This window comes from Stegastes partitus, unplaced genomic scaffold (assembly GCF_000690725.1).
Source record: "Stegastes partitus isolate 25-593 unplaced genomic scaffold, Stegastes_partitus-1.0.2 Scaffold138, whole genome shotgun sequence".
In the NCBI taxonomy this organism is placed as follows: Eukaryota; Metazoa; Chordata; class Actinopteri; family Pomacentridae; genus Stegastes; species Stegastes partitus.
Window position 1 is genome coordinate 362,908 of NW_007577869.1, and position 24,384 is coordinate 387,291.

A 24,384-nucleotide genomic window follows, 5' to 3' on the forward strand; every position below is an offset into this window, starting at 1 on the left:
GGAGGCAGAAAAAAAAAGAAGTCTTTTTTTTGCGTGTATTTGTGTAGTGAGTATTAAAGTGTCTGCGGCGAGTAATGGAGTGTGTGTAACCTCGACGATGCAGGTCAGTGGAAGTGCAGAAATGAGCGTTTTGTGTGTACCGAGGCTGGTGGAGCCCCGTCCAACTTGCATTAAACTCAGTCCATTACTCCATTAAATACTGCATCATGCCATGGCCTTGGATCAATGCAACATAATGTAAACACTGATAACATATCTCACCACACTGTGGAATGGATTTGTTGAATAGGTAATGTATTCCAGGGAACAGAAATAGCACAAATGGGGAGCACATGCATGCATAGTATGAACGCGGTAATTGCTTGTTTGAATGAGAAGGCCTTTTCGCTGCGTTCTGTGGATATTGCGGTGTTAGAGGTGCACTGAGCAACATGGATTGAATATGATAATGCTCCTGTTGCCAAGCAAAAATATCTTTCTCACAATACAGCTTCTTGTACACGCTGTACATGCTGATAGAATTAGCAGTGCTCACAGCTGACGAGGAAAAAAGACATCACTTGTTGCTCGCATAGTGCTATTCGAGCCATTCATACTATTATTTTTTGCACCTAATTAAGAAGATTGTTTTGCAGATAGCTCTCCCTTTTGATCGCTTAATATTCAGAATTGATTTAACCCCTTTTACTGCTGAGTTCACACTGTATGTTATTCTTTGACCGATGTCCATCTGTTTTAGATATAGAAACCAGGAATATACTGGAATTCATCGATGCAAATCTTTGCTTCGTTCAATTTACAGCAGGTGGCTGTACTAACGACAAACGTTATTACTAAATTGTTAATTGATTAAACCTAATTGGCATAAAATTGATTGTTGTTAAATTGATTAAGAATGAATTAGCAGTGATGCTGAAGACCATGGATGTGCAGTGTCACAATCAGGAAACAGATTGTAAATAGTATCCTTGCGGGCTGCACAAATTGTAAATCGAGTGCGCTGCTCTGCCGTCTAAAAACGAGGAATGTTGCAGCTTGGCTCCGCTAACTGTGGCGGTCATGTTAATAAACACAGCAGCCTGAAGTTGTGAAAAACCCTCAGCGTTGTTTGGCTTCTGTTTGGTTTAGCTAGCTCTCTGAGGCTCATGCCAATGTTAAACTAGCAGGTTGAACAGCAGCAACAGCAGCTGCAGGGTTAATGCAGGCCAGGAGCTGAGAGTCAAACAGCAGTGATAGAAGCTGTAGCTGCGAACACTGCTAACGTTCCGGAGCAGCGGGCCTGATTACACATGCTTTCAACAACATTAGAACCAAAGTGATGAGCTGTAGCAGTGACACTCCCCTGCTTTGAGTATAAATACATTTTTAGTAGTGGCAGTAAACACTGAAAGATTTCCCGGACTGAAGAAGTTAGTGCAACAGTCTCTGCGGACATCTGTTCCAGCAGAACAGATGTTTCCAGCAGCTGGACTCATGTTAACTACAGTGAACAAGTCACTTTATCATGTAGATCAGGTACGCCCATTATTTCTGTATAGAACCATTAGGAGATGAGGCTGCTACGAGGAGACGAGGCCAACACAGGTTTTACATTTATTCAATAACATTACTGGTTATTAACTATTGAAAACTGCAGCTCTTTTGACAAAGAAAAACTGGGACAGACTTTGTTTTGTTTGTTAAACATGTCCAACACATTAAGCTTGGTCAAATGTATTTCCTCAGATTAAGTATGGGAGCTGTGGTGTTGTTTTCTGTGTCTAATCATTTAGATTTTGCCCTATTGGTACAGCACAGTAACAGACAGAAGCTTAGCAGCTTTAAACAAAGTAGTTATTCTGTGTTCTTTAATGTGTATTTAACATAGGCTGGTGTTTACTTTGTTTTCCAAATTCCAAGTTTAGTCGTTGCTGTTTTTTCAGTTTCTTTAGTTTACACAAAAATATCCACTATTTCATTTATTTTATTGGCTAATCAATTATTTCTTGACATGGCTGTGTGTGTGCGTGTGTGTGTATAAATATATATAAATGTATATGTATGTATAGCTGGATTTTTGTTAACGTTAAAGGAGGAAATGTCTGGCTACAATAAAAAGTGTTGTGGGATGAATTATTGAGGCTTTGATATGGAGGAGAGACAGGGAGGGAAGAGATGGGCTGAACTGAGCTCTTAAGACAGGGTGTAACACATTCAACATACACAGACACATGGAGAACACACACATTCAGACACACACACACACACACACAAACGCTGGGCGCCTTGTGTGAGGACATGTTAATGGAGTCACCCAGTCAGACAGGCAGGCAGACGGGGCCACACAGGAGTCTACTCTACCCAGATTCCCACAACGAAGCGCACCAAGCCCAGAAGAATGAACGCCCCGAGACCAAGCTGACATGTTGCTATTCTTACTAAAACACAGCAACGCTGTGGGTGTCTCCTCCTTTTCCCTTTCAGTTTTCCCCCCATAAGCAGGGGGATTCCAGGGTCAGGAAATAACAATGCCTCCATCTCGCTCTGCTGCAAAGGATTTTATTCCTCAGTGTGTAAAACTGTTTTTTTAGGAGCGTGTTCTCCTTTGAGCCGCAGACTGTTCCCCTGTACTCTGATCTGTCTGGCTGGAAGCAGTCCAGTGGCTGAGCTCTCTTCCTCCAGTGATGCAGCCGGCTCTGTGGTCCCGTCACTCAGGGCCGTTGTTTACTGGGCGGATCAATAGTTAACTTGCTCCTGGATACACTAAGCTGTGGATGTGTTCAGCTGGATAATAGACCTCTGGCAGTTTGCGGATCCGCTGCTGTTTGTGGCGACCTGTGATGAATAAAGGCTTAGCGAGACTATCAGGGTTACAGCCAATTAGCTCATCGCTCTCTTCTAATATGGCTGTCAATAGGGACAGGCTTAGATTTAAGTACGGTGATTTGTTCGAAATGAGGTAGATTACATTCTGTTGCCTGTGAGAAAGTCAGCGAGGTGATGAGGGGGCAGATGATACTGTACTGTTGTCTTGCTCAACAGTTTTAGAAGTGACTCAAAGCCCCCATTTAGCATGTGCTTTCATTGTATGTTTGTGTCTGCACGTGTGTGTGTTTGTGTGTGAGACACATTGTGGATTTTGCTTTAACACCTTCCTGCACACTTGTGTTTTTTTCTCCTCTCCTACGGGGGGTGTTCGTTCTCTTTGGCATCCCAGTTAATGGCCACTTTGTTTCTGTTTGTTAACACCTGAGCTCTGTGCTCATTGTGCTCATTACCAGCAGGATGTAAGTGAGCTGCAGCGCGTGGACACTTTTACACTTCCTGTCCACACGCATGTATATCACACCGGCTAATTGTCTGCGCAGCGTGTGATTGAAGTGTAAGCTTAGTACTTATGATCTCTGACGCCTAATTAACAATAAATTACAGTTTATCTTCTTGTCCTCCTGTGAGGTATTCATACAGGGGTGCTAAAACATTAAAGGATAATTTATCGTATCATAATTTAAATTTGTGAAGTTTTTTTTTTGAGAGTAGCACAAGTATTCAACATACTTCTTTGTTTCTCTCTCTCTTCAGTAACCATCTCTACCAGTGTATCCTTTGATGGTCTGCTGGTGACCGGCCTCTACACCTCCACGCCGGTCCAGTCGGCTCCCATTCCTGCTCCGGCCGCATTTGGCTTCGGTAAGTCCTTCTCCTTTCTTGCCAATACAAACTGCTAGTTTCTTGTGCTTTATTAGCGCTAACAAACCCTCAGATATTCTAAATAGTATCTTAGCGCTGGGACTATGGAGTATCACCGTGAGCTCGACCCAGCTCAGTGATCCACATCCGTTCCCAGAATGAGCATAAGACCACTTCCCCGCTCCTGTTGTGACAGGCCGTGATGGATGAGGAGTGGGAATGATGTGGCCGTGGGTTCGGCCAGATGGGTTTTCATTGATGTTTGGGAGAAGAAAAACAGAAAATGGAATATGAGATGGATGAGAGGACATTGGAGAATGAAGCAGAAAAAGTAAAGACCTCGGAGAGATAAAACCAAACTTAAAATAACTAATGATCTTCGGGTCGGCGGGTCAGATGTGGCAGAAAAGATACAGCGTTCAGGCTGAGGTACGTTTGGCACATTTGTGTTTTTACAAAAGATGCCTCATTACAAGTAAATGACTTTCATATAAAATCCTAATTAAGTAAAAGTACATAAGTATTAGCAACAAAATGAAGCTAAAGTATTTAAGCAGTAGTCCTGGTTTGGTCCTTGTGATTGACATGATTATGTATGATGTTTAAATATTAATCCTGACACATCAGTGTGTCAGCAGCACGTTACTATTGTAGCTACTTTGAGCTACTTTATAATCAGTCTTAGGTGCAGGGTCCCACATAAACCTGAGGGGTCGCCAGGAGGTTAACGGACCATTTCTTTTATTTTTGATTCCTGGTGAGATTTTGGTTCATTTAACATTTACTGAAATGAAACCATGTGAGACGTTTAGAGGGAAAAATCACTATTTGTTGCAGCTGTTCAGACTCAACTCGTAGATGTCTGAAATGTGACCTCGATGAATTCAAGCTACAAAAGGTTGAATTTTAGAAGTAGTTTTTATTTTTTATTGTGTAAACTCTTTATTTCAATGGGAACTAAAGCTGCCAGGTAAATGTAGTGGAGTACAAAGAACAATATTTCGCTCTTTAATGTAGAGGAGTGGAAGGCATGAAGTAGAAAAATGGTACTTAAGTCGAGTACTTGAGTAAATCTACTTAGTTACTTTGCCTCATTAGCATTAATAACTGGTTTTGTGACATAACTTTGGACCTGTGTTTTGCTGTTTTCCCTGATTGTTAAGCTGCAAATACTTCTTGCTACTTCTACTACTTGTCCTTTTAATTCTTTCGTCCTTTCAGGACTTTTTCTGCACCGTCTGCATGTTTCTTTAATGCTACAGCTAAATCAGCTCTTTCTTTTAATTGTTTGCATCACTTTTATGCATTACACTAAAAAATATAAACCCAAATTTAGAATGTTTGGCGTTCTTTTGACAAGTGCAGTCACTGTAAGGAGTGAACTGAATTACATTAAGCACGACTCCTTTCTGGACCTACTACGAAGATTTTTAGACTCAGATGAAGTGTGTGTGGGGAGGGCTCTCTTGGGGCGATGGACCCGCCATAAAGAACTTCTTAGAGAACAGGGCTAGTGGCCCAAAACTGCTGCCCAGCAGGTTCACTCATTCTGACTAACTCCACTGTTCTTCAGGCGCTGACTTCACTCTGGCCAGGGCAGCTCTTCACTCTTGGCAGCTCTGTTTACTGGGGAGGCATCCAAGCATGGATTGCGTCACCTTTGCTTCACTCTAATTATTTGAAAACTTTTAAGAGTATGGCTGCATCGCCTGATAGGCAGCCGCTTGTGGAACGACGAGTTTCTACATGGTGTATGTTTAAATAAGTCTGCAAAGCCTTCCGTTACAGCATGTGTAATCTGCTAAGCAGTGATGCTGTCCAGGTTTCACAGCTCCAGTCAGTCATTCAGGCCTCAGCTGAAGAACTCTGTGCACTTTGTCTCTCTGCTCTAATTCTCCTGCATCCTCTCCCACTGTGGGCTTCGTGGACTCTGTGGAGCAACAAGCGCATGCAGAATCAGTGCTGTCATAAAGGCGAAACTGAAGAGGGATTTATTACAGCCATACTGTCTGACATGGGACTGCTTTCTAGATCGTAGTTTTATTTTTCCTTTACTTCATTTGTCTGTGCAATTATTAGACAGATGGGATTTTTTTTTTTTTTTTTTTTACAAGACACGCTTAACATCCAAGTGGCAGAAACCTCGCTGGTCTGCAGACCATGATGCTACATCTGGGGACTGAAAGCTCTTCAGCCTTGGGAGGGCTGAAGAAAGATGCTCCCAGAGCGAATTGGCTTCATCAATGAGCTCATGGAAACGTGGCGACATTACTGTGCAGAAGAGAGCCAGTGTTTGAGCGAAATGCTTTGAAGATAATAAAGAGGAACAATAGAATAAGACGCTGCTTGATGTCTATTGTTGTGACAAATATAAAGAGACCTGTGAGGACAAGAAGGTCACGCAACTCCTCAAGGGAGTTTTATAATGGTGTTTAGTGTAAAGATAAGGTGTGGCTTTAATCCTCCCGATAGGAGGCATGTAGGGGACACTGTCACGCATGGACACACAACGCAACAACACACACACACACACACACACATGGAATTCAGTAGAGATACTCTCACTCAGAGGCACACACACACACTCCAGCTGTGTACAGTTATCGAAGTGGTGGCTGGCTGGGGGAACATGTGGCTGACAGATGTTTAAGTGCACAAACCAAAACGAACTGCAGCTCTGGAAGAGTGAAACCTCAGCGCACTGCCGCCACAGAATCGCACACACAGGGAGATGATAAGTCGTAAATTAAGATTGGTGAAAGTTTTTGATATTTGAAATCACGACCTAATGCTAAGCATGAGAGAAGAAAGACAGCAGATCATTTATTTGTGCTGGGTAGATAGCGGGTAAGAAAGACAAACAAAGGGACATATAGGGAGCATGAATGGTTTTAAAGAGAGACAAAATAAAGGGGAAATAAAGAGATAAATGCAGGGAAGTGTGGAGACAGAGAGGTTAGTGTTTCTGTTTGTGGGGTTGTCCAGTGGTTGGTGTGGCAGCAAGTAGACAGGATGACTGCACGATGGCTTGCAAAGACGGAATTCCCCTCAGCCTTCTGTCACCCTTCTCTGTTTTTTTGGGGGGTTTTTTTACGCGAAACTCATAAAAACAGTGTTCATGAGCACAAGCGTACTGCATGCAAATACACATGCTTTATCACCGGTTTTGTTTTTACTCCGTTTTAGTGTTTGTCTTTCCATGTTCGTCTTTTGGTCTGCCACATTCATGAATGTAAACATCCTCACATGCTGTCACGCACTGACACTTTGACATGGAGACAGAAGTGGACATTTTACTGTCCTCCACTCCCTCTGAATTAGAATGCACTTCACACTGCAATCGTAATAAAAGTGTTTTGCTTTGAGGGAATGATTTTTACTGCATCGTCAGAACTCAACACCCACTCATTGTCGAATTAGCCGATGTGTGATGAAGCAATTGGGATGCCATTTAAGGTAGTCTGTGGAATGCCATGGTTTAGGCTTCTGGGCTGAGCTGTGGCTTCGGTTGCCCAAGGCTCATTCCTCCGCCGCCTCAAGGCAAGAGATCCCCCACTTACCGCCGGGGGACTAACCACAGACCTTTATGACGCTGTAACTGCACTGCTATGGCTTGTGCGCAATCAGACAAACTGGAGCTAAAAACAATGTTATGTTTGGGTGCCAGGCCCACATTAGAGCGGCAGAACACAGGAGTGTAAATTGACTGTGGTTTTATAAATGTGCCCAAAAGGGGGCAGATAAACTAATCTGGCCGAGACAGTCTGTGGTAATTATTGTATTTCAAGGTGCCAGAGGTTGGCAGGAAACACTCAAACATTTTATTTTCGAGTTCATGTCGTTACAGCATACAGTTAATGGATGAGGTAAGGTGTGGAGTTTCATTTGAAGCCAATTTATAGGAGATTTTCACAATTCAGTTACTCATTAGAGACATGTTTTAGGGTGAAACATGTAGACTTTACATGAATATATGTACATGTAACATACTCTAAAGGGATGTCTGTACACACTGCCAGAAAAGCAACATGAGTCTGGACTGACTCAGCTGCAGGAGAATTCCAACTGCTTCATGTTTTTCCCTCCTTTGACTTTTATTCCATTAGGAGCGCTTTCTTTCCAGTCCAGCCTCTTGGCTTTCTGAGAGGAACTCACACAAATTTCAAACTGCCGCCGATTAAAATTTTATCATGACAACAATGACTTAAGTACATTCCCATAATTTTGATTTATTTGGTTCAGATATCATGACAACAGTTCGCAGTTAAATGTCGCGCCGCAATAACGAAGTGACGTATTGGGACCTACAGGCCGGAGCCTGGATGGAAAGAAGTGTCACATGTGGTCTGATTTGTATTGCTCCTCTAATGGCAAAAATGTTTCCCATCACATCATTATCCATTCAAACACAAAGACAGAACAAGTATTCATTCTAAACGGCTCCTGCTAACTTATAATTACGATGATGAACAGGCACTTGAAGGGGGGGACGAGAGCTTTGAAAATAGATGGGAGGGAAATGGATAGGCAAAAAAAAGCCAACATGGGGCTGACAAAGTGTGTGAGATTAAAGGAATGAGTGTGAGTGCAGAGTGAGAGGGGAAAATTGGAGAAAGTGTGCATGAAAAATGGCAAATACGGACCAATGAAAGTGAGACAGCATGTGAGTGATATAAGAAGGGGGGGAGCGAGGAGAGAAAGAAGATGAGAGGATGGCGTTCCATCACTCCTTCTGACGGAGTGGCTGATTGGTGTTGCCTTGCCAATGCTGAGCTGCTGAGAAACCGGTCATTGATGGATGGCTCGTTTGCAGGGTGATGTTTATTTTGTCGTTAATTTGCATATTTGTATGTATTTGCGGGGCGGTTGGCTTCTGCTAGCAAGGATCAGTCCCCATCTCAATATGATGGATCTGGCTGTCTGACAAAACGGACAGCTTAGTGACAGGGACATCCAGCCGACACTCTGTTGCCATGACGGATGGGCTCATGCTAACACGCAGCCCGATCAGAGATGAAATCCGGCTGCACCTTGACCTGTGGAGGAGGGGACGGAAAGGGTCCAAAAGTGTAATCATACCATATATACATTTCGCTCCTAAATGCATACCTTGGGTCCCGGGACTGTATTAGATCCTTTCATTCTTTTTCTTTTAAGTTAAGCGCGCAACTCCATGGTGTTCCTCAAAATATTTGCCTTTAACAACGTTCCAGTGTTAAAATATGAAAAACTAAAGCAGTGATTTTCTATAAAAAGATCCCCTCGTCAAATGAGGTATATTTTAATGTGTTTTTTTTTAATCACATTAGACCGCATGAAAATTATAGATGGTAAAACAGACACAATGATGCAGGACGTGTGTTTATTTGGGGTATTGTCCCAGCAACACAATGGCCCTGCATGGTCTATTGCAGGGCAACATTTTCCTTCATATCGGATAGTTTTAATGTCCACAGCTGTGCACACAAAGATGTACCAGCGGGCTACTGATGATGAGAAATCCATTTTTTGTGTCAAGTATAAGTCAGCTCATTTAGCAGCATAACTGGAGCAAGAAAATAACAAGTGGTACATGATGGAATCTCATATAGTAACCTCAGCTGCCTCGACCCTGCTGCTATAAATGCACAAGTAGTTTTCCAAGCCAAATTTCCAACTTGGGAAGCCAGAAGCTCTCACAGACGTGCGCTTTCCTGGAAAATGTTGCCATTCTGCTACTGTGGCTACGGTCAGGGAAAAGAAAAGAGATGCCACGACTTAACAGAGCTGCCGAATGCTCTTAACGCCACATCTGTCCGTCCACGCTCGACCACAAAAACGCGGAGCAGTGCGCGCTAATTGTCTTATGTAATGTTGCGAGCGCCTGCGGTCTGTAATAGTGTTTGAAAACCAACACATGCATTAGCAGGTGAATAGGACTCATGCAGCAATACTCAGTCACAAATGGCCCTCACAATTATGCATTCAAATCCCGATATCTACACTCTCATCCATCTCAGGGCTGAAGGTCAGCTGTCGACACCTCTCTGCCACCAAGCCAGATTGAATGTCAGCCAGAATGTCACGCTATGAGAGATGGCAGCTCATCATGTCAGTATTTACAGAGACAAACTCACAGGTGTGTTTCCTGCTGAACAAAGCCTTGTTTTGGAACCTCTGTGTTTTCTCAAACAGCTCTAACAGTCCCAGGAGGGCACCTGTGTGCTCCCTCCTCCCAATCAGTGGGATGAGGAGAGAGAAAAAAAAAAACAAATGGTGAGGAGACACTGTGTATGGAAAGATGGAGGATAAATAGGAATGATATAGAGAAAGGGTGGTGCAGGGAGCAGAGAAGGGGTGAGAGAAGGGGTTCCCATGGGGAGAGAAGCTGTCAGTCCCTAGGAGACATCAAACGCACTGCAGCCCTGTGATCAGCCTGCTCCCTGGCTCTCTGCTGACAGCTCCCTGACTGTGCCGCTTAGACTCCTTCATAAACGCACACAGATACACACACACACGCATACGCTCGCTCGCTACCGTAAGAGCTCTCACACTCACCGACTTATCCATTCATACCCCAACGCATTCAAATTCCATTGACATACACACACTCGTGCTGATTTTCATACATAGGATGCGCATCTGTGGCACACTTGCTCCGATACCCTATCCTCATAATAACCTTGAACGCTGCTAAAGTTCCCCTCTCGCAACTCCGTCAAGGACACCGCACAGTCCCAAACTGTTGATACTGAACTATGGGCCAAACAGAGGCAAGGAGGTGCTGGCAGCAGTGATGATGTTGATAATGATGATGATGACTTATCTAAGCCATTACTCCTTCTCTGCTCAGGGCTGAGGCACCGAAGGCAGATCCCTCCTGATGATGAATTCATTAGTGCAGAAGATGAAATGAGTTGTCAGGGGCAGGGTTATGTATGGGAGGTGATTTGTGTTCTCTGCGGCACAGTGTTAGATCAGACTCAAGATCGGTGGGGTCGGCTTGCTGTAAATCTCCCGGCTTTGCTGGCACAGGACTTCCCCCAACCCTCTCGCCCAGACTGAGCCTCTGTTCCGTCCCTCCCGTTGCTTAACACATTCTCCCCCACCAATCTACAATGCCTAGAGGCTGCTAACAGGTGGCTAAACATTCGCGTACTCTCAGAGTCCAGAGGAACGCTCGGGTAATTATGCACCAGAAGTCAGAAGTAGCCTCTCTCCGTGCAGAAGGCTTCCTTAACCCCTCCTTCAAAGGATGCAACATCAGTCATTAATAATTGAAGGTAGAACTACAGCAGTGGCTACAAGTCTCGGTCATACATCCCTACAGCATAGGCCTCTCCTCTCAGGTGTGCTGGTACGGTAGACCTGCCGGAGCAGTGCTGCTGGGAATTTACTGGTTCACTTGATGTGCACTAGCTCTCCTGGAAAACACAGTCCCTTCTTTGAACTCCCATGGCTTCACTAGGTGCGCCTACATTTCTATGCGGTTGCATGTGCGCCCGTGTTCATGTGTATGTGCATCTATTTGTGTCTCACTGTGCCTGTATGTGTGTTTATATTTGCTTTCCGTGAGAGCACACATGTATTTGTATGCACACGCTGAGCCTTTTTTCCTTTCAGTGCTGTATTTTTTGCATCTAAATGTATGGTCCAGGGTGACTGAGGGAGCAGAAATAGGGGAATGCAAGAGCTGGACTTACTGTGATAGAGATTTCAAAGTGGTGTGTGTGAGCTGTTGGGCAGTTTTATTTTTTATTTTTATTTTTATTTTTTTTATCCTGCAGGAGAGAGCAGCAGGCGTAGGCTGCTTCTCCCATGTGTGGTCTCTCTTGAGCAGAGCAATGTTATTTTCTACCATGCAGAGAGGGTGGTTACATGCCAGAGAGAATGAGAGAGAAATAAAGATAGAATAAAGACAGAGAGCGCTTTGACTCAAAAGACTGCTCAGATTGACACATTTCTGTGAACGCTGGTGGGTTTGCATCATTTCAACACAGAGGCAAACTGACTTTGAAATTTATCTTTGTTGTGTTGTGATATAAAAGTCCTTAAATTCTATACCTCCACATGCACCTTGCAAGTGTGTGGGTATCTGTGGTTTCGGTGTGCAAACAGAGAGAAAGTGATTTTTTTTTTTTTTTTGTACAAAGACTTCTCTACAAAGTGCATGCAAACCGAGCTGCACTCTTAGGTCTATTCATTTTTAACGTTCCCTAGCAGAGAGTATTAGAAACAGTGGAAGTGCTCCCTCTGACTCTGTGAGCTGAGGAAGCTTAGTGGTTGCTGGTTTCTCCATGACTGGATTTGGCCCTCCACCCTCTAAAAGCCTTAGAGACAAACAGGAATTCTCCACAGCCTGGCCCATTTTTTTTTTGTATTTTTATTTATTTATTTATTTTTTTACATTATATCCAAGTTATTTGTGTACAACTCACCCAGATCCTTTCTGACCCATATTTTGGCAGTGAAAATAGTTACTGACCTTCTCTTTGTTTCGCCCTCCTTACGAGAGCCAGTCTGTTGCCGTGATTAGTTCACTGCCTCCCAGCACTCCTCTGTCAGACCAGGCTCAGCTCCAGCCTCCCCCCCATAAACACATTTAGATACACACACATACTGTATGTGCGCATGCATGCAAATGCAGGACAGGCGCCATGCCATGCTTTCCCAAGGCTTTCCACTGGCTCCTCACCTGTCGCCCCGGGTCTCCATCTCTCGTACCCAACATGTGTGTCAGGACAGGGCCTGCGAGACCATGGCCTCACCAGTTTGTTTGTTTGCTGCATTGACGGGTGGAGAGCAGGGACGTGGGTGCAAGAAATTAGCACAAGTCAAATCAGATTAATTAATCCCCAACTCAAACTGTTAGCCGAGAAGTCGTGTTGAATTAAAAATCAAATTAGCCCTGGCGCCTGCCGGTAAAGCTGTGGTGTGTGCCTGCCAAGCTACAATGACACACACCCACAGAAGGCAGCTGCTCATAGGCTCTGCTGATGGATGGATGTATGGATGGATGGAGAGTTGGAAGAAGAAATTGGTGCTCAAGGACTAGAGGGGTGGGGGAAGGGGAGTTTAGTGACTTTGCCACCCAATGTGGTAAGCTTCTCCTGGGGCAGAACGCTGGCTGTCCTCTGCTGGGTGCTGCTCCACAGGCCTCACACCACTTACACTCTGCGGGCTCAGTTATGTCGCTGCCATTAGGCCTTTCAGCGACTCTTCACCTTGATGGTTTACATAACACGCTTACACACACACACACGTCTTGAGTCTGGGACGCAACCCAGTTTTTAGAAAGCTCCTGTTTCTCAGCTTGACTCTATTAAAAGCATAAAGGGAAGGGAAAGGGAAATTCCATTTTTATATAACTTGGATCTCATTATCATAGCTTTAGCCATCCTTCCTGTCAGTAGTAATAACACTGTGTTTATCAAACTAAAGTTATGATAATATGACTAAGAAGAAGAAACATAAATAATCTGAAAGTCAAACAGGTTTTTATAAGGAAACCTCGAGTGAAACTTGTCTGGAAGAAACAATGAATTCATCACAACCCTACTGTACTTGCAGTAGTTTTTCTCTATAATACGGGATAATACCAATGTTTGAAGTTTAGATTAAACTATTACCATTTGTTGCAGATGTTTGTTTCAGCATGACTCTTCCTTTGTTTTGTATGATCCAAACAATTACTGTCAGAATAGTTTTACGTCTATGAACTCACACTCCCACAACGAGAATTTAGAAGTTCAAGTTTTGGCGATACACTTGTTGTTGTTTAGCAGGTATTGCATGCTAGATGGTTAGTTTTTAAAGCTGGGCAGACTCTGCATGATTTTTATTAATCTGATACACAGCATATTTTATTTGGTGTTGCCTGCACTGGCAGAACTTGTGACTTTTCTTCCCACGATGTACATATCAAGCAGGTGGCCATGATGTGAAGTTGACACTGAATTAGGGCTGTGTGACATGGCCAACAAATGTTAGCTCCATTTTAGTCTTATGGATGAGTCACAGTTTCAGTCAAGTTAGTAAATACTCCTCATGATCTGTGAGCTGCTCTTTGTGAAAAAACGTCTGGGGTTCGGGTTAAATGTAAAACCGACGTTGTGGTTCGGACCGATCCACACAAAGCTACTCTTGGACAGGATGAAAGGGAGGGGAAGGGAGGCGGACTGGGAAATGGGGATGTGGGAGCAAGAGGGATGGTATATCTGGCATATGCTAACAACCTAACTAAATATGCTAACTAAATTGTGGCCACAAACACGACAGTACAACCCCATTCGTAACAAACTGGAACAGCGTCCTCAGCAATATATGCATGCATATATGCATTTGGGTGTTATGAATGTGTGTTTGCGAGGTTGCGAGTGCGTCTTTTAGATGGATTGCAGAGCTGTGCGAAGTAGTAGAAGTCTCATCTATCATACAGGGTGGAGCTTCAAAACACACAACACTTGTTTGATTCAGAACAACATTCATTTCAATTATGGCACATTAGTTCAGGGGGGTATATTATGCTCCACTAGTGTTCCTGTACTCCATTTATCATTCATGCTTGTATGGCTTGTAGCTCTTGATCACTGAAAAGAAGTAGTACACAAGCAATGAACTAAATGTTTATTTTCTCTGTGCTTTTAGTTTTGAGTTACTCGTTTTGAGAGATGCAACGGATGCGGGACATAATATAGAAGTGTAGGCAATTATTAAATTACTCATATATTTTTATTTAATCATTCTTCACATATACGCATATGCTTTTGTGTGAAGTACTTTCTTTCACTCGCTCCTACAATAAGCCTTAGATCTGTGTTTTCGTTGATGTGTGTGTGTGTGGGTGTGTGTGTGTGCGGCCTTGCCATGAGGAGTTTATGGATGATGGATGATGGATGCTGTGAGACACAATAGAAGCCTAAATGAAAGAGCAACTGTTCTGTGAATGTATGCACATGGGCGAAAATTGGTCAGGTGCTTCGAACAAGAGCGTGCATGCATTTTATCGAGGAACAAATGGCGTCATTCACACAACATTCAGTTCAACGCTAAATCTTGTGCACGCTCGGCATCCTCACCTACCCACATCTACTGCTCAGCACCTCTAGGTGTCCTTTAATGCCCACTAAACTCTCTTTCATTCATGTGGCAAACCACTTCTCCTCACATTTTCCCACAGAGTCTCTTACTCTCTTTCCCCCCCCTGGCCACTGGCATCTTTCACCACCCATAGTAGCACACAGCTTCCTCCTGGCAGCACTGTGCGGACCCCTGCCATCACCACAATGTTGCCAACCCGTCTCCATGGCAGTTTGATTGGCAGATGCTGAGATGGATGCCCTTTTTAGCCAATGGCAGATCAGAGTCGGGTTGTCATGCGCTGCGAGACCCTACAATGGTCCGGCTGACCAGCTGAGGATGGTACTGGAAAAAAGGGGTGAATGCAAACACAACGGACGCACATAAACGCACACGTCGCATGGGATCATTCAGCAGCACAAAGCGTATGGGGTCCCTACTCTGGCTGTCACTACTATTGTGATGTATCATTTATGTCGCCATTGTGTGGCCTTCTCTTGAAACATGTTGACAGAGGCATTATTCTGGCTTTTGACAGATTCCCATACATTCACAGGCTTTTAATAACACATGTTAATGCTCCAATAGGTTTATGACAGGTATTAAGAATTGCTGCATGAAATATGACCCTTTAATGGGCTCGCTCTCCAAATTATTTAGGGTGGTGTACATTGGATTTCTAAGTCTGAGCCAGTGGGAGAATGATTGGTGGTTAAAGGGCCATTATCTGTCTGAGTGTGCAAATACGCACACACACCACAAACATGCACAAAAGACATGCATCATAAACATTAATCTCTGCTAGACCCACTTTTCTCTGTTAAATTATAAAGTACATAGTGAGTAGCGACAAATATGAATTCCCTCGACCAAAATCTAATAATCTAATCTCCTTACAGCACATTACACTACTTTGTGGGGTTTTCATTAACGCTCCGAGCACACTGCTCTGCATACGCATGTATTTTAATTGTGGTGGCTTTCCTTGTGTGTGTGTATATGTGTGTGTGTGAGCGGGCATACAGTCATGTGCCTGTGTGTGTGTTTGTGGCTCTAAGTGTATGCTGTGGTATTAAAGTCGTACGTGAATTTATGAATAACAATCGCTCCAGTAAAGTAAAAGCCAGACAAGTTTACTAGATTTATTGTTGGTAGAAAGGAAGCAACAAGCAAGCGGATTCTTTTCGCCTCCAGGGACTCACATGCATCTCACCACTGACGTCTTGTCAATCAGAAATCTTGCCAGAAAAACATGTTTAACTGTCTTGAAATCACATCAAAAAAAAAACATGCAGCAGGAATGCAAGTACAGTCAAACTAAACACAAACTAGTCAAACTAATAGTTTCCGGTTGTTCCCTGAGCCAGACAGGACAGCTGTGGAATGAGTGCAAAACACAGTAGCTATTTGCTACCGACCAGATGTCAAATGGTGTGTATGGATTTTGGTAAATGTGCACATTAATTTTGAATGGTCTAGTCTCTTGAATCCTTGCAACTCTGCCACAAAGCCTAACTCTCAGTTCTAATGCCAGTTCGACCGGCTCCTGCTGCAGTGTTAAGTTGCTGCCAGGCTGAGCCACCGATTGCCCATCTGCTCCATCGGGGAGAATTCTCACTCCATCTATTTGACTTGTTTTGAGCTTGGCTGTGGAAAGCTCATTAGCTTTGCAAAGTGAGATATAGAGGCATTTTAAAGAGGACACAGACTGATGTGAATTAAAGTGTTTACATATTTAAAGAAAAGAAAGAGCAGTCAGAGTGGGAAAATGCAGAACCTTCTTTTTTTTACTCGAGACATGGGTAGACTGAATATGAATAAATAAGAGGCGGTGAACTTCCCACTTCTTTTTTATGGGGTGCTTTAAAAATTCACTACAATTAGCAGCAGAGATTGATGTCGGGGTGACACTCCTACAACCAATATGTGACCCTTAAAATCCAGACACACCCATTTCCTGTGTTTCTGTGTATCTCATGGAGCTTGTGTGTGGGCATGACCAAGAGTGCACAGGTTTGCGTTCGCATGTATATGTGTGTGTGGGTTCATATTTATAAAACGAGCTCTGCCCAGTCATACCGTGGGAGTTAGCAGGTCATCTTCCCCTGCCATTAATCACTGCCGACAGCTCATAAGCGCCCAATCTGCATGTGAAAGAACTGCATGTGTTTGTATGTGTGAGCGTGCATGTATTTGCATATGTGTGTTTGACTGCGGATGTGTGCTTTGCAACAGTCCTCCAAGATCCCCCCGTGGCTGTTTATTGAATTAGAAGTGGCCTCTGCTGATGCTTATCTAACATGCAGCATGAATGCATCACTGGTGGCATTTGTGCTGCAGCTACAACTCCTGTCATTATCCGCTCATTAGGTGAGTTCTGCATGCAGCTGATGGCGTGATAACGATATAACGAATTGATCAAGCGTAAAAGGCCCCCGCTAAAAAGTAGAATTTTAACATGTTTCTTTTTAAAATTATTTTAGAAACAACAATTTATAGGCAAGTTCTTCCTGTCAATCAGCCAACAGTGGGTAGCTTTTGATTAACGATTTCAAAGGGGATCTGGAGAAATTGAGGGAAACAAGAATAAGAAATGAACAAAATATTGCGCAACCGGTGATGGTAGCTCAGAGATGCTAACAAAACTAACAAAGAGCTCAGAGGTCAACTGAGTGAAGAGGAAAGTAATGAACAGTTTTTGCAGTTAGTGTGACCCAAGCCAACAAGGACACAGGAAGAGCTTTGTTGTATATTCTCATTTCACCATGACAAAAGAGCCTGTCTTTCTATTTCTCTCTGCTCATTCCCTGGACGAACCAGGAATGTCCAAGCTTTTTTTTTTTTTTTTTTTCTCTCTCTCTGTCTGTCCAGGTTCACTAAAGCTTGTTGCTTTACTGGAACATTGTGGATTTGGATCACATTGAATAATAGTGAGTTTTCGCTCTCTCTCCACACTCAGACATGAAAGGAGTACGGGATCGTTATTTGCATTTTTATGCCTGAGTGTATTTTTCAAGTGGGAATAGAAATTCTACGAGCGGTGTCAAGTCCCAGTGCTGCTGTGTCCTGGAGTGCATCAGTCTGCCTTTTCATCTTCACCCGAGCCAAACCGCTCTCTGCTTTTCTTTGGCCATACCTTCAGTCCTTACCTCCCTTCTGCCTCTTTTTCTGCATCGGTTTCTGTCTCTATTTGATGATATGTTTCTTCATTTTCCCGATGTTCTGCTCACTTTTTCCTTCAAGCATTAAATCCCGTGTTTGTTTTCACTTTGTCCAGTAACTGTTAATTTCACCACAGAGGGTTGCAAGAGTTTGTCAAGTGTAAACTCGAGCTCTGTCTAACGTGTTGCAGATGCACTACTACGCACCTTTTTTTCTCATTAGCTGGTGACGGCATTGCAAAAGTAAATACTCTGTCGAATGAGTGATTTGAATGACTGATTGATTGCTTCTGTCCTTCGGTGGTTGCATTGGCCATAGCTGTTGTCTCTCTCCTCTTGGCATCACCTCGGCTCAGTCTCCTGCTCGATTCCATCGCATCACTCCTTCTCTTTCCGCTTGTCTTTGCAGCTTTCCAGATAGTGTTTCCATTGCCACGAGAGCTAAGCTTGTATTATGCACAACTGCAGGGATTCTCAAATTGCACCATGGCAATGTGGTGAGAAATATTCACAGAGTTTTTTTTTTTTTTTTCTCTCTTCTCCTGCCACAAAATTGGACAATTAGTGCCAAAACTGTTGTCTTGACTGCTTTGCTTGCGACAGTAAATATGTGGCGCGTATCGGCGAGGAAATTGCTCTGGAAGTGGCACTCTTTCATGTCAGAGGGGGTTAAAAAGTGACAAAGATGTATGGATGTGTCACCGTATGCTTCCTTGAGTGCGACACGAGGCCAGCACGGAAACAATTTCTGCTGCTTAGATGTCAGCGGTAAAGATAGGGTGCTGAAGAGATCCTGCCCAGGCAAACAAGATTGCAGTAATCCTCGGCGGTAATGTTTGTTTCTTTGTGTGAGGGTTTATGTGTTGGGATATGCTTAGGAGTAAATTATGGCCATTACACAGAGAAGTTGCAGCCAAGGTGATTGGAGAACAGTGGTACTATTAGTGGGTGATTACACTCATTCTGTTATTACACACCAGCCGCTCCTCGGCGCGGTTAAGGGGCCGCGTTGTTCGACACCTCATAAATCTGACACGTTAGGACCACACACTGCATGTACTCGCACATAATGAGACAATATGTTGTCATGTGAAAAATGCTGTAAATTATGTGGCTTTGATAATTATTCATGTTCGAATTCCCGTTAAAGAATTGGACGTTTCTCCACATGATGAGAAAATTTACAATTTCTGGGCTGAAGTGAACCTTTGGAAACGCCGCAGGGTAAACAAATCAATGCATGGTGCTCGGTGTAAAAACAAGCTTGTTTTTTCTTAGTTTTTCCATCCGACAGCAATGATAACTAGGTTTGTTTGTAGCGTGGCGCGCACGCACACATCAGCATAAATTTCATGCAGCGACACAAATGAACCCATGCACAAATGCCCGCGCGCACACACACACACACACACACAGCTGGCCCAGTCAAACAGAAACATTTACGGTGCTGTCGACGTTGTGTATTTATGGATACAGTCTGTGAGGTCAGATTTATTACTGTCAGAAATGGGCGGAATTATTTCTCTTTAAATAATTAGTCCTGAACCACACTTACAGGCACACACTCATGCACGGTCTTTGCATATTGATTTGCACATTGATTCTGGGGGATATTAAAGCTTCACTGTTATTAATCACAGCTGATTATTTTTTCAGTGATGTGAGTTATGATTGAGGAGAGGAGAGGAGAGGTTGTGTTTGCAGGTTCCAAAGAGCAGAGGCCAGCTCACCAAAGCGCATTTTCATACACCGACGGAGCATCACATACATTTTTAAACTGGTTGAATGTGTTTGGTCTGTGTGCACTGGACCACACTCTGTTGACTTACTGTTGTTGAATTATGACGAATGCCTACCTGTCTGGGAAATGCGAACTCTAGTCGTGTTTGTATTGGTGATACTTAGCGCACAGTTTGGACGCCTCTTTGCTGACACTACAAAGTCATTTTTGGTACAGTAAATTATTAAACTGTTCTGAATGTCTGCACGGTGATGGATGAGTCCGCCGGTGTCCTGCCCTTGCCCTCTGCGATATAAAGGAAAGATTGTGTGACATGATGTCATTCCGTCGATGCAATCATAGCCGGACACGGACCCTCATTAATAAGAGCAGTGTTATGGAGTGTCAGCTCACAGGGAGGGAGTAAAGAAGGACTGAATAAAAATAAATGATGAAAGGAGAGAAGTAGAGAGGATGAAAGAGCACAGGAGAGAGGCTGGATATGAAGCAGTGAAAGAAGAAAAAGAAAACTGAAGGATGCTTGTGGATTCAGATTAAAAAAAAAAAAAAATAGCAGCGTGGCATGAGATCAAACAAGTGAAGAAAGAAATGAAAGCAAATGGAAAGAAGTGAGGATGGGGAAAGGTGGATAACTGGAGACATTGGTAAATGTCAGTACTCTCTCTTGTTTTCACTATCAATAGTGGCTTACATCCCACAGCTCCTTGTGGCTCTCTCTCAGTGTATTTTGCTAAATTAATTCACCAGTCACCTTATGCATTAGTTTCAGACTTCTGCTGACTAGTCTGTAACAAGAGTTGCTTTGTAATGTTTTGCATATCGCTCTTTTCGGGCACCAAATATTATTGCTGCAGTTTAATTTCATACAATTGGTTTGGGTTGACTTTGCTTCAAATGATCTTGCACAGAGCACCATTTTTTACTTTAATGTGATTTTTTTTCTCCACACTTTTACTTAATTTCATTATGATATAAAAACAGCCTGAACAGACTAACTCGAAATACTGCTGGCAGTCCATCACAGTGAGTGTCATTGTTTTGTGTGTTGTATTTTAGTATAAAAAGCTATGTGAGTGTGTATTGTAGTTGAGTGTGGGTTCATTTTTAAAGTTTCTTGTTGGGAACCCGACAGACTTTAGCCATGGGAAAACATTGCATTTAGTGTAGAAAGTCATGAATTAAATTTAATCTTTGAAACCACATCTGTGTTTTTGTAATTGCTGGTCTTTGGGTGTGGTTTTCTGGCAATGTGGCTCATGTCTGTCTGAGAGGCCCCTGGCTGCACACCACTGGCACTGACTTAAAAAATCTTACAACACGGCTCACCACGCAATGATACTGTAACTTTCACAACGATAAAAGCAGACCTAAGATGATTTGAGCTGATAAGTTACGTTTTGTTGCCGTGGTACAAAAAATGGAAACCAGTTGCTACCTGTAGTTTAAGGCAGGAAACATTTCTGTTCATGAAATGCATGACACAGTTCTAACAAGTCCTGTTAACTCACTCTGCCCTCTCTGTCCATCTTCTCCTCCCTCCTCCAGGTGTGATGCCAGACCGTCAGTTTGGTGGAACCCAGTTTGTTTGCAGTGTGGTGGCTTCCCATGTCAGCCATCAGCCCTCCACCAGCTTCAGCTTTGTGTGGATCGCCCCGCCACCCGGCACCGGCTGCGTCAACTTCCTGTAAGTTCTTGGCATTTATAAATAAGTGCTTGTGATAAAAAAAAAGTCAACAGCAAGGAAAGAATAAGACAGAGAAATTGCAAATGAGTTCCTGGCGATCCCGACTAGGACCTTTACAGCTGCCACGTGTCTCACCCTGACATGGAAGTCGTAAACTGTAACAATAATATCTGTTAGCGGTGTGTGGCCCCATGTTGACCCAGTGAGCTTGAGAGAGTCTTATCAGCTGACATCATGGGCGGCGTTCTCTCTGTCTGAGCCACAGAAAGGATGTTAAAAGGCCATCCTGTCAGAGACAGCATGCATGATGACTGGAAAGAGGTTAAACCGGGGACAGAGTTAGCGTGCCTGTTTGTATCCTAATTGCCTTGCCTGACATGGCCTGTTCAGTGGCAGGTGTGGGTGTGTGTGTGTGTTTACGCTGCTGAGAATTAACGGAAATATCTTCATCCTCTCCTTCAGTGCATCCCTTTTCTCATTGGAAAATGTGTGAGTGGCTGGTCAGATCCACCCATCCCCTGAGGATGGGTGTGATACAGACACACACAGTTTTGCTTATAAAAAAACATGATCTACTTCTTGAATGGCTTCATACAAAAACATTAGTAACAGTCCCACTATAGAAAAATGTGTCTATTAAGTGTTTTTAGCCCACTGCAACAAACTGATTCATTTAGAGACACTGGACAGGTGATTTTGTTTTTATAAGTTTATGTCTTGTTTTCTCAGAATCTTACACACAGGAGCAGATCTAGCTTAACAGCCCTGGTCTTTGCTTTTTCTCCTTTTGTCCTTCCCATTGTCTTGTCTTGCTCTTCATCAGTTTCACCATTTCTGCCTGTTGAAAACACCCTCTAACTCTTTTCCCCCTCAAGTTCCCTTGGCCGGTGATTTACAGCCTCATACTGATAGTCCGTCAAAATGCAATTAGCAGCTGTTCCTGGAGAAACGTAGAGGAAAAGGAAGGATTTCAATAGCCCTGCTGCATGCAAAGTCACAGCGGCACAGCACAGCCATATTTATAAATGTGACTAAAAGTAGTTCTTATTCCTAAAAAGGAGAAGAGCTCTGTGTTTTTAAACAGAAAAGAAATCTAAAAAGTGAAACACCGCTATCATCTCATCATGTTACTGCTTAGATAGTCAAATCAGCATGCAAAGTAATCCCTCATTTTTTCTTTCTATTTTCTTTTTACCAGTCACCCTCTTTCAAAACTTGAAAGACATTGCAAATTGCACATCAATGTTTCATAAAACCCACAACTAAATTAAACATTTTGGCAGTACTCGCGAAAATCCCTCAATGAATTCCTGGAGGGACACAATAGTCTATCAGACAGAGACTTTTATGGACAGACTGACAGAAAAAAAAAGATTCAGCTGGGAAATTTGCTGAAGTGGAGCAGTCATTTAGACAATATCCACTGAGCCAAACAGATTTACTGGCTTTTTTTGTCTGCCAGCAAACACATTTGCTGGTGAGTGTGTGTGTGTCAGCTTACAAGGATTGTGTTTTTTCTTAGTATTTGTGTGTGTGTGTCCATGCGTGTGCAGTGTGTTTGCGTATGAGTGTAAACCACAGAGCAGCAGTGTGCCAGTGCTGATGACAGTGGGGCTGGCAGGGGGCCACGACTGTATGACAATAAGGGCCCCTGCGGCTGACCTTATCAAAGTCAGCCAGTCACACTCCAGCTGGCTGAAAACTGCTCCGCACACACAAGCATGAAGACACAAACGCTCTTATTGCACCCTGTTCCAGTTCGCAGCTTCCATCTCCGCCAGTATGTGCTCCTCTCCTGAGCTGCCGTCCCGGGGTTCAGTGGGGAAATTCAACAGGCAAGGCCTTTGTGGCCACCTTGGGTGCTACATCAAGTTTTCCAAGGCTGTCAGGAGTTCTTACACTGCAGGTTGAGATTTGTTCCGAGAACTGTCACTGTTGCTGCCAGTCAAGTTTTGTTTATGCATCTTGGTTTATGTGAATGGACTCTTTCCAAGAAGTGCCGTTTTGAAACAAATTCTCCAAGGTAATAAAGATATAGGGCTTTGGGCGTAGCAGAAGTGACATTTGTCTTGACTGCACAAATGTAAATAATACAATCTCTTGCCCTTGCCCACAGCACTCCTGCCCTGATTGATACAAGGACTTTTTTTCCACAAGCGTTGTCCATGAGTGTTTAAATTAAAGCCACAGACATCCTATGTCCTTCAGAGGGCTGGAGCAGGCCCGCTGCTGCATTAATATGGGCCCTCTGAGCAGTTTTATGGGCGATATTGTGGGAGTGTTCCTGGTAACAGATCACTAGCAGGAGTGTGATAGAGTGCAGTGACGTGGGAATCCAGAGGAACTCATTTCCTGGGTGGCTGTAAATTGCCACCTAAAGAGAAGGGGAGGCCTTGGAGAAGAAGAGGAGGTGGATGAGCAGGGAGAATGCACACATACACTCACAGACGTGGCCAAAAGTCTGGTCCCCTTACAACTCTTTGAAACAAGGCTGCATTCCTTCTGAAAGGTGTTGAAATTGAACGCTGTGCATAGTTTTATGCCTTTGGTTTGTATTTAAGGAGCTCTGCAAAGAGCAGAAATCTTCATTTTTTAACAGGGAATGTCTAAAATGGACTCATAAAAATATGAATTAGAAGTGTTACTAAATAAATGGATTGTAGTGACATTTTCAGCAGACTTTTTGTCTTTAATTAATATTTTAATTGTCTTTAATCTTATCTTTGAATGCATAAAAGTACTCATCACATGTGCACCATACTAGGCACAGACAGGAGAAAGATGTTGGAAGGCAAAGAAAAGAAAATACCTGCCAAACATAGTTCAGTTAAAGACTATAAATCAATTTCTAAGCAGCCTGATATTCCTGTGATCATGGATGCTATGTTGTTAAAACTTTTAATCTCCACAGAATCTACGCCAACCTTTGTGGACACTTGAAAAGAAAAAGCCAGCCCACTGGGACATTTGACGCTCTTGAATCGTTGCAGATTCCCAATAAAACTATCAAGGTGTTAACAAGCAAAAACTTCTGTCAGCGATGTTTGTCTCAGTTGCAGGTCTTAAAAAAC

General features: G+C 43.3%; 1 protein-coding gene across 1 annotated transcript in view; it reads left to right on the plus strand.

The window, feature by feature from the left end:
* Positions 1–24,384, plus strand: part of reln (reelin) — a 99,201-nt gene that overhangs the window by 18,467 nt on the left and 56,350 nt on the right. Inside the window, exons 2-3 of the mRNA XM_008278927.1 lie at positions 3,562–3,669; positions 21,175–21,313. Of these exons, the coding sequence (XP_008277149.1) occupies positions 3,562–3,669; positions 21,175–21,313 (247 nt within the window). The remainder of the gene's footprint in view (positions 1–3,561; positions 3,670–21,174; positions 21,314–24,384) is intronic.